Source organism: Dendrobates tinctorius, unplaced genomic scaffold, assembly GCF_039654945.1.
Source record: "Dendrobates tinctorius isolate UK_male_01 unplaced genomic scaffold, ASM3965494v1 ptg000278l, whole genome shotgun sequence".
NCBI lineage: Eukaryota > Metazoa > Chordata > Amphibia > Anura > Dendrobatidae > Dendrobates > Dendrobates tinctorius.
Genome location: NW_027361945.1, coordinates 612,559 through 630,129, shown reverse-complemented (window position 1 = coordinate 630,129; position 17,571 = coordinate 612,559). Strand labels below are relative to the sequence as shown.

At 45.4% G+C, this 17,571-nt stretch overlaps 2 protein-coding genes across 5 annotated transcripts in view; one reads left to right on the top strand and one right to left on the bottom strand.

Annotated features, from left to right (window-relative positions):
* The window catches only part of LOC141072596 (protein arginine N-methyltransferase 7-like), a 224,992-nt gene extending 216,322 nt beyond the window's left edge, over window positions 1-8,670 (bottom strand). For 2 of the 3 annotated variants that reach the window (XM_073559880.1, XM_073559882.1), the window contains exons 1-2: window positions 8,522-8,670; window positions 1,485-1,617 (exon numbers count right to left, since the gene is read on the bottom strand). In XM_073559880.1, the coding sequence (XP_073415981.1) occupies window positions 1,485-1,576 (92 nt within the window). In that variant the 5' untranslated portion in view covers window positions 1,577-1,617; window positions 8,522-8,670. The remainder of the gene's footprint in view (window positions 1-1,484; window positions 1,618-8,521) is intronic. The other variant, XM_073559881.1, reaches the window with a different exon arrangement.
* Window positions 8,665-17,571, top strand: part of LOC141072597 (probable RNA polymerase II nuclear localization protein SLC7A6OS) — a 51,681-nt gene continuing 42,774 nt past the window's right edge. For both annotated transcript variants that reach the window (XM_073559884.1, XM_073559885.1), the window contains exon 1: window positions 8,665-8,844. In XM_073559884.1, the coding sequence (XP_073415985.1) occupies window positions 8,665-8,844 (180 nt within the window). The remainder of the gene's footprint in view (window positions 8,845-17,571) is intronic.

Here is a 17,571-nt window from a genome sequence, read left to right as displayed (position 1 = left end):
TGTGGAGACAGATGAATAGTAGGGTGCAGATTCAGAATAATATTTGGAAGGAGGGAACAGGGCAAAGTTAGCTTGCTGAGTAGTTGATGTGATAGGCTTCTTTGAAGAGATGGGTTTTCAAAGCGCGCTTGAATAGGTCAGGGCTAGGTATCAGTCTGATCGTCTGGGGAAGTGCATTCCAGAGAGCTGGAGCAGCACGAGAGAAGTCTTGGAGACGGAGGTGCGAGGTTCGGATTACGGGGGATGTTAGTCTTAGGTCATTTGTAGAACGGAGGGCACGTGTAGGGCGATAGACAGAGATGAGAGAGGAGATATAAGGCGGTGCAGAACAGTGGAGAGCTTTATGGGTGAGAGAGATGAGTTTATACTGGACCCTGTAGCGAATAGGTAGCCAGTGTAATGACTGGCATAAGATGGAGGCATCGGTGAAGCGGCTGGACAGAAATATGACCCTGGCTGCCGCATTCAAGATGGATTGGAGAGGAGAAAGTTTGGTAAGAGGGAGACCGATCAGAAGAGAGTTGCAGTAGTCCAGACGAGAATGAATAAGAGCGACAGTAAGAGTCTTAGCAGTTTCAAAGGTGAGAAAAGGTCGGATTCTGGAGATGTTTTTAAGATGCAGGTGACAAGAGCGACTGAGTGATCGGATGTACGGAGTAAAGGAAAGTTCAGTGTCGAATATGACCCCAAGACAGCGGGCATGCTGCTTGGGAGTTATGGTTGAACCCTCCAGGGTTATTTCGATGTTAGGTAGAGTGAGGTTAGTAGAGGGGAGAAACACAAGAAGTTCAGTTTTAGAGAGATTTAGTTTGATTAATACATTGATACCTTTTTTAAACAAACTATTATGACTGATACTTTAGTGTTATATACCATAGATGGCCCACTACTCCACTATTATGTCGGATTTATTCATTTGGGAGATGCCCTTTCCCTATTGGGGTTATGGTACTCATGCATACTCATTGCTTATTCGATAGATGAAACAAAGACTGAGTGGTGCAAACATCACACCCCTTCAAGAAAGGGGGACAGCACCCCTGTTCTATGACCGGTAGGGATCCCAGTGGGGGACCCCAGGTGACCTGATACTAATACCCTATGATGGATAAGTGATATGCTTTTCTTGATGGACGCCTGCTTGTCAGCACAAGGAACGCTGATCCTCTGAAGACAATGCCAACTTCCAATGGGTATCTCCTGAGGCCAAAAAGCATGAAGCATTTGGAGCATCATATAAATATTAATAGGCTTTGTCTTCTGTACATGACATTCTTCAAGGCACCATAGGGGACCTCCGGAAGGGTTGGGGGCCCAGCAATGCTGTGTGAGGCTGAGCGTCCCCACCGGTGGGTGTAATGACCACCAGGCTCTCCAGAGACGTGCCTACCCTTTCCGGACCCACAGTGTCCATGGTATACCTCGCAGCCGAGGTCTGGGTGTACTCCTTATGCATTCTGGATTTCATCATCTATCCCACTAACCGGGCAATCTCTTGGTGATAATCATAACTCTCATCCTCTTCTATCCAGTCCAATGACCCCGTAATGGGGTTAACCCGACCGCAGAACACCATCCACGCGCCCGTCGTAAACTTTATATGTCACTGGGAAACAGCTGTAAAGAAACAAAAAGTCTCAGCGTCATGTAGAGTACGGTGTACATCAGTGTGTGACAGCCTGCCCCCATGATCAGTAAGGGGCAGTGTACCAGCGTCATGTAGAGTACGGTGTACATCAGTGTGTGACAGCCTGCCCCCATGATCAGTAAGGGGCAGTGTACCAGCGTCATGAGGAGTATGGTGTACATCAGTGTGTGATAGCCTGCCCCCATGATCAGTAAGGGGCAGTGTACCAGCGTCATGTAGAGTACTGTGTACATCAGTGTGTGACATCCTGCCCACATGATCAGTAAGGGGCAGTGTACCAGCAACATGTAGAGTACGGTGTACATCAGTGTGTGACAGCCTGCCCCCATGATCAGTAAGGGGCAGTGCAGGCTCTGGCAGGTCTTAGTGGACGGTGTCGCCTTCAATTACTGGGAGATATACTCAGGGGATTGCAGGGCACTATTCTGAGCTCACTCCTGCTCGGTGCCTGCCGCAGCTCTTTGCAGCACATCCTGCACTGTCCTGCATCCAATTCATTGTATCTTGCAGGAGTTGGCATCGCTCCATTTCGTACCGACTCCACAGCCCTGATGGTGACACAGAACTTGAGGTGGCGACAGCAATTCTGCATTATTATATTTTTGGATTTCATTTTCACAGTAATTACTATATGGTAAAATGACAGTACCGTCCCTTGTGAGAGGAGCGGAGGCTTCTCATGGGATCACACAGACAATTCTATCAGAGCCTAGCATCCCGTTTTGTGACACACCAATATCGCCAGTGTTCTTTTCTATCCTTTTTTCAGTGTTTGCCGTGTGGGTCGGGTCCCTTCACGCTCTGATTTTGTCATTTTGATAAAACGTTTGTCAGATCTCACAGGTTTTTTGAGATTTTTCCCTTTTGTTACTTCTGCTAGGGGAAGGGGTGACCCTAAGTGTGACACTAACAACCATGGGATTAGGCATGGTCTCTGTGGATTAATATGGCAGAGGTTGAGCCCCGTTACACATAATGAAGAGGTAGCTTCCCATCATCGTGTCGCCTCCAGGGCTGGAGCGTTGCTCTTTATTACCACATCTGATATTACAGACAAATGAGCAGATCCTAGCTGCCTGCAGCGACCACCGGGGGCGCTCTCTGCACACGGACTATATAGATCCCCTGCATATAAGACACCAGTATGTGCGGGGAGAACGCCCCCAAGTGGTGGCTGCTAATAATCACCTCATTTCTTCTCATTTGCCCTTCAGGAAAAGTTGTTATGGGAAACGGTTCCACTGTACTTACTCCAGGTCATCAATGTGAGAGGTTACAGCACAGATTCCAAGCACAGGCTGCTGACATTCACATGTATATAACAGCACAGGGGGCTGACAGAGCTGCTGGGAATCTGTGCTGTAATATACATGTGACTGTCAGCAGCCTGTGCTGTAATGTACTTGTGACTGTCAGCAGCCTGCGCTGTAATATACATATGACTGTCAGCAGCCTGTGCTGTAATGTACATGTGACTGTCAGCAGTGGGTGCTATAATGTGCATGTGACTGTCAGCAGCTTGTGCTGTAATTATTTTTATTATTATTATTATGCATTTATAAAGCGCCATTTATTCCATGGCGCTTTACATGTGAAAAGTGGAAATATAGACAAGTATAATAAACATGTGTAAGACAAGGCACAAACAAGTACATAAGGAGAGGGGACCCTGCCGTCGAGGGCTCACCGTCTACATGGATGGGTGAGGATACAGTAGGAGAGGGTAGAGCAGGTCGTGCGGTGGTTCAGTAGACCGAGGATCATTGCAGGCTGTAGGCTAATGTTATGTACATGTGACTGTCAGCAGCCTGTGCTGTAATGTACATACAGTATGACTGTCAGCAGCCTGTGCTGTAATGTACATGTGACTGTCAGCAACCTGTGCTGTAATGTACATGTGACTGTCAGCAGCCTATGCTGTAATGTACATGTGACTGTCAGCAGTGGGTGCTATAATGTGCATGTGACTGTCAGCAGCCTGTTCTGTAATGTACATCTGACCTTCAGCAGCCTGTGCTGTAATGTACATGCGACTGTCAGCAGCCTGTGCTGTAATGTACATGCGACTGTCAGCAGCCTGTGCTGTAATGTACATGCGACTGTCAGCAGCCTGTGCTGTAATGTACATGTGACCGTCAGCAGTGGGTGCTATAATGTGCATGTGACTGTCAGCAGCCTGTTCTGTAATGTACATCTGACCTTCAGCAGCCTGTGCTGTAATGTACATGTGACCGTCAGAAGCCTGTGCTGTAATGGACATGTGCTCCGTCTGCAGCCTGTGCTGTAATGTACATGTGCTCCGTCAGCAGCCTGTGCTATAATGTACATGTGACCGTCAGCAGCCTGTGCTGTAATGTACATGTGACCGTCAGCAGCCTGTGCTGTAATGTACATGTGACCGTCAGAAGCCTGTGCTGTAATGGACATGTGACCGTCAGCAGCCTGTGCTGTAATGGACATGTGCTCCGTCAGCAGCCTGTGCTGTAATGGACATGTGCTCCGTCAGCAGCCTGTGCTGTAATGGACATGTGCTCCGTCAGCAGCCTGTGCTGTAATCTACTTGTGCTCCGTCAGCAGCCTGTGCTGTAATCTACTTGTGACTGTCAGCAGCCTGTGCTGTAATCTACTTGTGACTGTCAGCAGCCTGAGCTTGGAATCTGTGCTGTAACCTCTCACATTGATGACCTGGAGTAAGTACAGTGGAGCAGTTTCCCATAGCAACTTTTCCTGAAGGGCAAATGAGAAGAAATGAGGTGATTATTGGCAGCCGCCACTTGGGGGCGCTCTCGCCGCACACACTGGTGTCTTATATGCAGGGGATATGTATAGTCCGTGTGCAGAGAGCGCCCCCGGTGGTCGCTTCAGGCAGCTAGTATGTGCTCATTTGTCTCTAATATCAGAGGTTGTAACAAAGAGCAACGCTTCAGCCCTGGAGGTGACACGATGATGGGAAGCCGCCTCGTCATCATGGGTAACGGGGCTCAACCTCTGCCATATTAATCCACAGAGACCGGGCCTAATCCCATGGTTGTTAGTGTCACACTTAGGCCTCTTTCACATTTCCGTTTTATTGGTCAGTTGCAATCCGTGAAAAATTGCAAAAGACGGATCCGTTTCCATATGCCACCGGACCGCTGTATTGACGGATCCGCTGAAGTCGGAAATGTAAAGGAACCGTAGCCTGGAAAAGATAGATAGATAGATAGATAGATAGATAGATAGATAGATAGATAGATAGATAGATAGATAGATAGATAGATAGATAGAATTTTTCCTGCCACCAGAACAGGATTTGGGGTTAAATTTGTGGGCATCAAATTCTTCCGGGCATACTCAGTGTGAAATGGCGGATCTGTGCAGAGAAAAAACGTTTCATTGTCCGTCCACTCAAGCAAGCGGACGCCAAAAAACGGATCCAACGGATGACCATCCGTCAAAATCCGCTGCTAATGCAAGTCAATGGAAAAAAAATGGATCCGTTTTTTTTGCAAAACGGCGGATTTTGACTGATGCAAACAAACGGAAGTGTGAAACAGGCCTTAGGGTCCACCCCTTCCCCTAGCAGAAGTAACAAAAAGGAAAAATCTCAATAAACCCGTGAGATTGGACAAACGTTTTATCAAAATGACAAAATGAGGGCGTGAAGGGACCCGACCCACACGGCAAACACTGAAAAAAGTGTGCTCTAATGTACATGTGACTGTCAGCAGCCTGTGCTGTAAGGTACATGTGACCGTCAGCAGCCTGTGCTGTAATGTGCTGGGAATCTGTGCTGTAATGTACATGTGACCGTCAGCAGCCTGTGCTGTAATGTACATGTGACCGTCAGCAGCCTGTGCTGTAATGTACATGTGACCGTCAGCAGCCTGTGCTGTAATGTGCTGGGAATCTGTGCTGTAATGTACATGTGACCGTCAGCAGCCTGTGCTGTAATGTACATGTGACCGTCAGCAGCCTGTGCTGTAATGTACATGTGACCGTCAGCAGCCTGTGCTGTAATGTACATGTGACTATCAGCAGCCTGTGCTGTAATGTACATGTAATGTACACAGATTCCCAGCATAATACAGCACAGGCTGCTGACAGTCACATGCATATTACAGAACAGACTGCTGACAGTCACATGCACATTAAAGCACAGGCTGCTGACAGTCACATGTACATTACAGAACAGGCTGCTGAAGGTCAGCTGTACATTACAGAACAGGCTGCTGGCAGTCACATGCACATTATAGCACCCACTGCTGACAGTCACATGTACATTAGAGCACAGGCTGCTGACAGTCACATGTACATTAGAGCACAGGCTGCTGACAGTCACATGCACATTACAGCACAGGCTGGTGACAGTCACATGTACATTACAGAACAGGCTGCTGAAGGTCAGATGTACATTACAGAACAGGCTGCTGACAGTCACATGCACATTATAGCACCCACTGCTGACAGTCACATGTACATTAGAGCACAGGCTGCTGACAGTCACATGTACATTACAGCACAGGCTGCTGACAGTCACATGCACATTACAGCACAGGCTGGTGACAGTCACATGTACATTACAGCACAGGCTGGTGACAGTCACATGTACATTACAGAACAGGCTGCTGAAGGTCAGATGTACATTACAGAACAGGCTGCTGACAGTCACATGCACATTATAGCACCCACTGCTGACAGTCACATGTACATTACAGCACAGGCTGCTGACAGTCACATGCACATTACAGCACAGGCTGGTGACAGTCACATGTACATTACAGAACAGGCTGCTGAAGGTCAGATGTACATTACAGAACAGGCTGCTGCCAGTCACATGCACATTATAGCACCCACTGCTGACAGTCACATGTACATTACAGCACAGGCTGCTGACAGTCACATGTACATTACAGCACAGGCTGCTGACAGTCACATGTACATTAGAGCACAGGCTGCTGAGTCACATGTACATTACAGCACAGGCTGCTGACAGTCACATGTACATTACAGCACAGGCTGCTAACAGTCACATGTACATTACAGCACAGGCTGCTGACAGTCACATGTACATTACAGCACAGGCTGCTCACAGTCATACTGTATGTACATTACAGCACAGGCTGCTGACAGTTGCATGTACATTACAGCACAGGCTACTGACAGTCACATGTACATTACATTAGCCTACAGCCTGCAATGATCCTCGGTGGTCGCTGCAGGCAGCTAGGATCTGCTCATTTGTCTGTAAAATCAGAGGTGGTAACAAAGAGCAAAGCTCCAGCCCTGGAGGTGAAACGATAATGGGAAGCCGCCTCGTCATCATGTGTAACGGGGCTCAACCTCTGCCATATTAATCCACAGAGACCGGGCCTAATCCCATGGTTGTTAGTGTCACACTTAGGGTCACCCCTTCCCCTAGCAGAAGTAACAAAAAGGAAAAATTTCAATAAACCTGTGAGATCGGACAAACATTTTATCAAAATGACAAAATGAGGGCGTGAAGGGACCCGACCCACACGGCAAACACTGAAAAAAGTGTGCTCTAATGTACATGTGACTGTCAGCAGCCTGTGCTGTAAGGTACATGTGACCGTCAGCAGCCTGTGCTGTAATGTGCTGGGAATCTGTGCTGTAATGTACATGTGACCGTCAGCAGCCTGTGCTGTAATGTACATGTGACTGTCAGCAGCCATTGCTGTAAGGTACATGTGACTGTCAGCAGCCTGTGCTGTAATGTGCTGGGAATCTGTGCTGTAATGTACATGTGACTGTCAGCAGTCTGTGCTGTAATGTACATGTGACTGTCAGCAGCATGTGCTGTAATGTACATGTGACAGTCAGCAGCCTGTGCTGTAATGTACATGTGACAGTCAGCAGCCTGTTCTGTAATGTACATGTGACTGTCACCAGCCTGTGCTGTAATGTGCATGTGACTGTCAGCAGCCTGTGCATTACAGCACAGGCTGCTGACAGTCACATGTACATTACAGCACAGGCTGCTGACAGTCACATGTACATTACAGCACAGGATGCTGACATTCACATGCACATTATAGCACAGGATGCTGATGCTGATGCTGATAGTCACATGTACATTACAGCACAGGCTGCTGACAGTCACATGTACATTACAGCACAGGATGCTGACAGTCACATGTACATTACAGCACAGGCTGCTGACATTCACATGCACATTACAGCACAGGATGCTGACATTCACATGCACATTACAGCACAGGATGCTGATAGTCACATGTACATTACAGCACAGGATGCTGATAGTCACATGTACATTACAGCACAGGCTGCTGACAGTCACATGTACATTACAGCACAGGATGCTGACATTCACATGCACATTACAGCACAGGATGCTGATGCTGATAGTCACATGTACATTACAGCACAGGCTGCTGACAGTCACATGTACATTACAGCACAGGCTGCTGACAGTCACATGTACATTACAGCACAGGATGCTGACATTCACATGCACATTACAGCACAGGATGCTGATGCTGATAGTCACATGTACATTACAGCACAGGCTGCTGACAGTCACATGTACATTACAGCACAGGATGCTGACATTCACATGCACATTACAGCACAGGATGCTGATAGTCACATGTACATTACAGCACAGGCTGCTGACAGTCACATGTACATTACAGCACAGGATGCTGACAGTCAAATGTACATTACAGCACAGGCTGCTGACGGTCACATGTACATTACAGCACAGGCTGCTGACAGTCACATGTACATTACAGCACAGGATGCTGACAGTCAAATGTACATTACAGCACAGGCTGCTGACGGTCACATGTACATTACACAGGAGTTGATATCAAATAATCTGAATAAATCACTGACTGCTAGCACACTTACACCGCTAGTGCATGGAGGCCGCCATCTTCCCACAATGCAAAGTGCCGGAAGCACGTGTACTGTGCCACCCAAAACATGGCCGTGCCCCCTGCGCGACATGACCGGCGGAGTGACGCGATACGTGCCACAGGCAGTGTCCGACCATGGAGGCTGCGGTGCTCCGCGTGAAGCGTAAGCGAGGGGCAGAGCCGGCGGGGGCGCTTATCATCAGCTGCAAGAGGCCGCGGGCAGAGGAGGAGGAGGAGAGTGAGGCGAAGGCGGGCTCCGAGGGCGCAGCTGTCCGCACCCAGGTCTTCAAGTTAGCAGCCACCGTCTGCTCCCAGGTAGGTGAGCTGCTGCTGCACGGGAACTACAACTCCCAGCATGCTGTGCGGGCCTCCAGCAGAAAGAAACGTTGTATATACTCTCGCCCCTGCTGGGGGTTGTAGTTCCACAAAATCTGGAGATTGTAAATCACTGCATTAACCCTTATTTTGCCTCTCGTCTTTCCTGCAGCCATAACCCCTTAGTGACGGAGCCATTTTGCAGCTTATTGAGCTTAACCCCTTCATGACCCAGCCTATTTTGACCTTAATGACCTGGCCATTTTTTGCAATTCTGACCAGTGTCCCTTTATGAGGTAATAACTCAGGAGCGCTTTAACGGATCCTAGCGATTCTCAGACTGTTTTTTCGTGACATATTGGGCTTCATGTTAGTGGTAAATTTAGGTCGATAATTTTTGTGTTTATTTGTGAAAAAATCAGAAATTTGGTAAAAATTTTTAGAAAATTTCGCAATTTTCACATTTTGAATTTTTATTCTGTTAAATCAGAGAGTTATGTGACGCAAAGTGGTTAATAAATAACATTTCCCACGTTTACTTTACATCAGCACAATTTTGGAAACAAATTTTTTTTTTGTTAGGAAGTTATAAGGGTTAAAAGTTGACCAGCGATTTCTCATTTTTACAACAACATTTACAAAACCATTTTTTAGGGACCACCTCACATTTGAAGTCACTTTGAGTGGTCTATATGACAGAAAATACCTAAAAGTGACACCATTCTAAAAACTGCGCCCCTCAAGCTACTCAAAACTACATTCAAGAAAATTATTAACCCTTCAGGTGTTTCGCAGGAACTAAAGCAACGTGGAAAGAAAAAATGGACGTTTTAATTTTTACAACAAAAATTTTCTTTTAGCATCAATTTTTTCATTTTCACATGGGCAACAGGATAAAATGGATCCTACAATTTGTTGGGCAATTTCTCCTGAGTACACCGATACCTCATATGTGGTCATAAACCACTGTTTGGGCGCACGGCAGGGCTCAGAAGGGAAGGAGCGTCATTTGACTTTTGAATGGAAAACATGCTGGAATATTTAGCGGACACCATGTTGCGTTTGGAGCTCCCCCACAAGTGACCCCATTATAACGCAGAGCAGTGAAAATAAAAAATCATTTTTTGTCCTCAAAAATGATTTTTTAGCACGCTATTTTTTATTTTCACAAGGGTAACAGGAGAAATTGGACCACAAAAGTTGTGCAATTTGTCCTGAGTACACCGATACCCCGTATGTGGGGGGGAACCACTGTTTGTGCGCACGGCAGGGCTCAGAAGGGAAGGAGCGCCATTTGACTTTTTAAATTAAAATTACTTCTAATCATTAGCGGACACCATGTCGTGTTTGGAGAGCCCCTGTGTGCCTAAACATTGGAGCTCCCCCACAAATAACCCCATTTTGGAAACTAGACCCTCTAAGGAACTTTTCTAGATGCAAAGTGAGCACTTTGAACCCCCAAGTGCTTCACAAAAGTTTATAACGCAGTGCCATGAAAATTAAAAAAAAATTTTTTCCTCAAAAAATTATTTTTTAGTGCACAATTTTTTATTTTCACAAGGGTTCCAGGAGAAACTGGACCCCAAAAGTTGTTGTCCAGTTTGTCCTGAGTACGCTGGTACCCCATATGTGGGTGGGGACCACTGTTTGGGCACACGTCGTGGCTTGGAAGGGAAGTAGTGACATTATGAAATGCTGACTTTGATGGAATGGTCTGCGGGCGTCATGTTACATTTGCAGAGCCCCTGGTGTGCCTAAACTGTGGAACCCCCCCACAAGTGACCCGATTTTGGAAATTAGACCCCCCCCCCCCCAAGGAACTTATCTAGATGTGTGGTGAGCACTTTGAACCCCCAAGTGCTTCACAGCACAGCAGTAAATCTGCCACATATGGGCGATCTGCTCATCGCCCATATGTATTGCAAAAAAAGGGGGAGACAAAAAAGCGCAATAGGGTCTTATCCACGTTACAAAAGACAGTATATCATGAAATATGCTCACCTGGTTAGGATGAGATAAGAGCGTGTAGGTAGCGGCTGCTGCAGATCCACAGGTCTTCAGTGACCAAAGAAATGATGAATCCAAAGGGAGTTTGTAGCTATATTCCGCGCTGCCGCTTTAGACAAATTCCAGGAGAATGCTGTATGATTGCAGTGGTTTTATTCAATGAATAAAACTCCCTTTGGATTCATCATCGCCCATATGTAGCAGAGCCGATCGGGTTGCGCAAGCTTCTAGCCTAATATGGAGGCTATTGAAGCATGCCAAAAGTAAAAAAAAAAAAAAAATGTTTAAAAATAAAAAAAATTAAAAAAAACCTAAAAGTTCAAATCACCCCCCTTTCGCCCCAATCAAAATAAAACAGTAAAAAAAAAATCCCACATACACATATTAGGTATCGCCGCGTTCAGAATCGCCCAATCTATCAATAAAAAGCATTAACCCGATCGCTAAACGACGTAGCGAGAAAAAAATTCAAAACACCAGAATTACGTTTTTTTGGTCACCAAGACATTGCATTAAAATGCAATAACGGGAGATCAAAAGAACGTATCTGCACAAAAGTGGTATCATTAAAAACGTCAGTCTGGCACGGAAAAAATAAGCCCTCACCCGACACCAGATCATGAAAAATGGAGACGCTACGGGTCTCGGAAAATTGCGCAATTTTTTTTTTTTTTTTTAAGCAAACTTTGGAATTTTTTTTCACCACCACTTAGATAAAAGAGGACATAGACATGTTTGGTGTCTATGAACTCATAATGACCTGGAGAATCATAATGGCAGGTGAGATTTAGCATCTAGTGAACCTAACAAAAAAGCCAAGCAAAAAACAAGTGTGGGATTGCACTTTTTTTGCAATTTCACCGCACTTGGAATTTTTTTCCCGTTTTCGAGTACACGATATGGTAAAACCAATGATGTCATTTAAAAGTACAACTCGTCCCGCAAAAAATAAGCCCTCACATGGCCATATAAACGGAAAAATAAAAAAGTTATGGCTCTGGAAAGAAGGGGAGGGAAAAATGAAAATGTAAAACCAAAAATACCCCTGGTCATTAAGGGGTTAAACCTTCTTTCCTCCAGACGTAGAGGATGCCCCCTTGTCCCCGTCACAGGTCTAAGAGTAAAAAGGTCATTAGAAAGGTCTTTGACCTGTCCCCGCATATATTTATACATTGTAATAAGATCACCCCTAAGCCTTCGATTCTCCAAACTAAATAACCCCAAGTGTAATAACCTGTCTTGGAATTGCAGACCCCCCAGTTCCCTAATAACCTTGGTCGCTCTTCTCTGCACCCACTCTAGTTCAGCTATGTCTTTCTTATACACCGGAGACCAGAACTGTACACAGTATTCTAAGTGTGGTCGCACTAGTGACTTATATAGAGGTAAAATTATGTTCTCCTCATGAGCATCTATGCCTCTTTTAATGCATCCCATTATTTTATTTGCCTTTGCAGCAGCTGTCTGACACTGGCCACTAAATGTGAGTTTGTCCTCCACCCATACAACCAGGTCTTTTTCAGTGACAGTTTTGCCTAGTGTTTTACAATTAAGCACATAATTATACATCTTGTTCGTTCTACCCAAGTGCATGACCTTACATTTATCCCCATTAAAGCTCATTTGCCATTTATCAGCCCAAGCTTCTAGTTTACATAAATCCTCTTGTAATATAAAATTGTCCTCCTCTGTATTGATTACCCTGCAGAGTTTAGTGTCATCTGCAAATATTGAAATTCTACTCTCAATGCCCCCTACAAGGTCATTAATAAATATGATAAAAAGAAGCGGGCCCAAAACTGACCCCTGTGGTACCCCACTGCTAACCGTGACCCAGTCCGAGTGTGCTCCATTAATAACCACCCTTTGTTTCCTATCCCTGAGACAGCTCTTAACCCAACTACACATATTTTCCCCTATCCCCATTGTTCTCATTTTATGTATCAACCTTTTGTGTGGCACCGTATCAAAATTGAAAAGTCCATGTACACCACGTCCACTGCATTCCCTTGGTCCAGTCCGGAACTTACCTCTTCATAAAAGCTTATCAGATTAGTTTGACAGGAACGGTCCCTTGTAAACCCATGTTGATATTGGGTCATGAGGTTATTCTTCTTCAGATACTCCAGTATAGTATCTCTTAGAAAACCCTCCAGGATTTTACCCACAGTTGAGGTTAAACTTACTGGCCTATAATTTCCGAGTTCAGTTTTTGTCCCCTTTTTGAATATTGGCACCACATTTGCTATACGCCAGTCCTGTGGTACAGACCCTGTTATTATGGAATCTTTAAAGATTAAAAATAATGGTCTATCTATGACTGTGCTTAATTCCTGCTGTACTCGGGGGTGTATCCCATCCACTTTTAACAAGTGTTAAAAGAGGAAATGAACAGCAAAATTTGTTGTGCAATTTTTCCTGAATACACCGACACCCCATATGTGGGGGTAAACCACTGTTTGGGTGCACGGCAGAGCTCGCAAGAGAAGGAGCGCCGTTTGACACTTTCAACGTAGAATTGGCTGGAATTGAGATCGGACGCCATGTTGCGTTTGGAGAGCCCCTGATGTGCCTAAACAGTGAAAACCCCTAACAAGTGACCCCATTTTGGAAACTTGACCCCCCAAGGAACTTATCTAGATGTGTGGTGAGCACTTTGAACCTCCAAGTCCTTCACAGAAGTTTATGACGTAGAGCTGTGAAAATAAAAAATAATTTTTTTTCCACAAAAATGATCTTTTCGCCCCCAAATTTTTATTTTTACAAGGATAACAGGAGGGAGAAATTGGATCTCCAAAGTTGTTATGCAATTTGTCCTGAGTACGCCCATACCCCATATTTGTGGGTAAACCACTGTTTGGGCACACGGCAGAGCTCAGAAGGGAAGGAGCACCGTTTGACTTTTTCAATGCAGAATTGGCTGGAATTGAGATTGGATGCCATGTCGCGTTTGGAGAGCACCTGATGTCCCTAAACAGTGGAAACAGCCACAAGTGACACCAGTTTGAAAACTAGACCCCTTAAGGAACTTATCTAGATGTGTGGTGAGCACTTTGAACCCCCAAGTGCTTCACAGAAGTTTATAACGCAGAGCAGTGAAAATAAAAAATCGGGGATAGGGGAAAATATGTGTAAGTGGGTTAAGAGCTGGCTCAGGGATAGGAAACAAAAGGTGGTTATTAATGGAGCACACTCGGATTGGGTCACGGTTAGCAGTGGGGTACCACAAGGGTCAGTTTTTGGCCCGCTTCTTTTTAACATATCTATTAATGACCTTGTAGGGGGCATAGAGAGTAGAATTTCAATATTTGCAGAAGACACTAAACTCTGCAGGGTAATCAATACGGAGGAGGACAATTTTATGTAAACTAGAAGCTTGGGCTGATAAATGGCAAATGAGCTTTAGGCTGGGTTAACACGTAGCGGAACTCTCGCGGAAATTACCGCGAGAGTTCCGGAATTCCATTCCGCGAGAAAATCGCATTTTAAATTCCCGCGATTTTCCCGCGGAAAAACTAGCATTTTGCAAGCGTAATTAGCTTGCAAAAGGCTAGCGTTTTCCATGCGATCTGTAGCATCGCTTGGAGAACTGATTGACAGGTTGGTCACACTCGTCAAACATAGTGCTTGACGAGTGTGACCAACTTTTTACTACTGAGGCCGCCTATGCAGCATCAGTAGTAAAAGATAAAATGTAAAAAATAATTAAAAAAAAAAATGGTGTTATTCTTACCTTCCGACGTCCCGCGCAGCCTTCCCGCCTCTCTCCACGCTCCCGTTCCCAATAATCCTTTGCAAAAATGCCCGCAATGACGTACGTTCTCGCGGGATCGCGACATCTCGCCGTCATTCGCGATGACCGCGAGACTTCGCGATCCCGCGAGAACAGACGCCATCGCGGGCATTTTCGCAAAGGAGCACTGGGAACGGGAGCGTGGAGAGAGGCGGGAAGGCTGCGCGGGACGTCGGAAGGTGAGAATAACAATATTTTTTATTTTAATTTCTATTTTTTACAGGGATATGGTACCCAAAGCCCGGAGGACAGTCTCCTCTCCTCCGGACCGTGGGTACCATCCGCAATTGTTCTGCTTACTTTTCGCATGGTGTGCACAGCCACATGCGGAAAGTAAGCAGAACAATGCATTCCTATGGGTGCGGGATCGCTGCAATTCCGCAAAATTAATGAGAATGCTGCGTTTTTTACCGCGAAGTGATTCCGCCGCGGTAAAAACCGCAGCATTATCACAGCATTGCGGAATCGCATAGAAATGCATGGGATGCTTAGTTTTCGTGTTTTCGCGGTTAAAACCGCCGCGGAAACGCGAAAAAAATGCCACGTGTGAACTCAGCCTTAATGGGGATAAATGTAAGGTCATGCACTTGGGTAGAACGAACAGGATATATAATTATGTGCTTAATTGTAAAACACTGGGCAAAACTGTCACTGAAAAAGACCTGGGTGGATGACAAACTCTCATTTAGTGGCCAGTGTCAGGCAGCTGCTGCAAAGGCAAATAAAATAATGGGAAGCATTAAAAGAGGTTAATCAAAAAAATGTCCACAGGACCAGGGAAGAAATATCAAAAGTGCAATCATATAATCCCTTTAAAAATATGAAACTTTTAATAAATTAAGGTAAAAAACACCCCCCTAGTGCAATAACACAATTAACAAACTCTATACAATAATAACCTACAATAGCCCTACACTAGCCTGCTATCCCTTCCTGACAGTGGAGGTTGGCACCCTAAAAGATACGATTTGGCGCCCCCACTGCGTGGCGGCTGTCCCAGACTCTCCCTAAATGACCCTTATAAACTACAGGTGGGAAAACAATAAGCAAATAAGAGATGAAAGATAGTGCTTCATATAATACACAGGCTATTAATGTACAATATATAAAAGAAAAGCTATTACATGTAAACATAGATAAACCTCTTGTATAACCAATAGATAGAAGCAAGTCTTGTCTTTTTGGGTATTGCACTAGGGGGGTGTTTTTTTTACCTCAATTTATTAAAGTTTCATATTTTTAAAGGGATTATATGATTGCACTGATGCATTAAAAGAGGCATAGATGCTCATGAGGAGAACATAATTTTACCTTTATGTAAGTCACTATTGCGACCACACTTGTGAACAGTTCTGGTCTCCGGTGTATAAGAAAGAGATAGCTGAACTGGAGCGGGTGCAGAGAAGAGCGACCAAGGTTATTAGGGAACTGGGAGGTCTGCAATACCAAGACAGGTTATTACACTTGGGGTTATTTAGCATGGAAAATCGAAGGCTTAGTGGTGATCTTATTACAATGTATAAATCTATGCGGGGACAATACAAAGACCTTTCTAATGATCTTTTTACTCTTAGACTTGTGACGGGGACAAGGGGGCATCCTCTATGTCTGGAGGAAAGAAGGTTTAAGCATAATCACAGATGCGGATTCTTTACTGTAAGAGCAGTGAGACTATGGAACTCTCTGCCATATGATGTTGTAATGAGTGATTCCCTACTAAAATTTAAGAAGGGACTGGATGCCTTTCTTGAAAAATATAATATTACAGGGTATATACATTAGTTTCCTTAATATTGCGTTGATCCAGGGAGCTAGTCTGATTGCTGTATGTGGAGTCGGGAAGGAATTTTTTTTCCCCCAATGTGAAGCTTTTTCACAAAAGTGATTTTTTTTTTTTTTTTTTTTTTTTTAGCCCCCAATTTTTTATTTTCACAAGGCTAACAGGAGAAATTAGACCACAAGAGTTGTTGTACAATTTGTCCTGAATACAACGATACCCCATATGTGGGGGGGTAACCACTGTTTGGGTTCATGGGAGAGCTCGGAAGGGAAGGAGCGCCATTTTGGAATACAGACCTTTATGGAATGTTCTGCGGGCGTCATGTTGCGTTTGCAGAGCCCCTGATGTGCCTAAACAGTAGAAACCCCCCACATGTGACCTCCATTTTGGAAACTAGACCCCCCCCCCCCCAAGGAACTTATCTAGATGTCTGGTGAGCACTTTGAACCCCCAAGTGCTTCACAGAAGTTTATAACGCAGAACCTTGAAAATTAAAATTATTTTTTTTCCACAAAAGTGATTTTTTTTTTTTTAGCCCCCAATTTTATAATTTTCCCAATGGTAACAGGACAACTTAGACCCCCAAAGTTGGTAAATAGTGGAAACCCCTCAATTCTTGCTCCAACCCTAACCTCAACACACCCCCAACCCTAACCCCATGGGTGGACATACCACCGGTTCAACCTGTGTGGCTGCATCGGGGCCCAGAGCCTCCATGGGGCCCCTGCAGGGTGGCTAATGTATACCTCCCAACCGTTGCGGGCGGGAGCTTATTTTTTCCGCATTGCACTGAGCCGCGACCCCCCCCCATGCACCAACCTCACCTATCCTCGCCCTCAAAGAGAGGGCCACTGGCCACCGCAGCCCCTCACTGATAAATCCTAGCAATGATGTCGCTGGGATTCTCTGCACACAGGACCTGTGATGAGGTCACATGAGGGGAGGAGTCAGGGGATCACATGATCAGGGGCATCTATCCGAAGCCCCTGATCATGTGACCTCCTGACTCCTCCCCTCCTGTGACCACATTACAGGTCCTGTGCGCACAGCCCTCGGTGTGTGCAGGACACCGCTGCTCTGGTCGTCATGATGCTGGATGAGGGAAGTGTATGTGTGGGGTCAGGAGGGGTTTACAGGGTGGATGTAG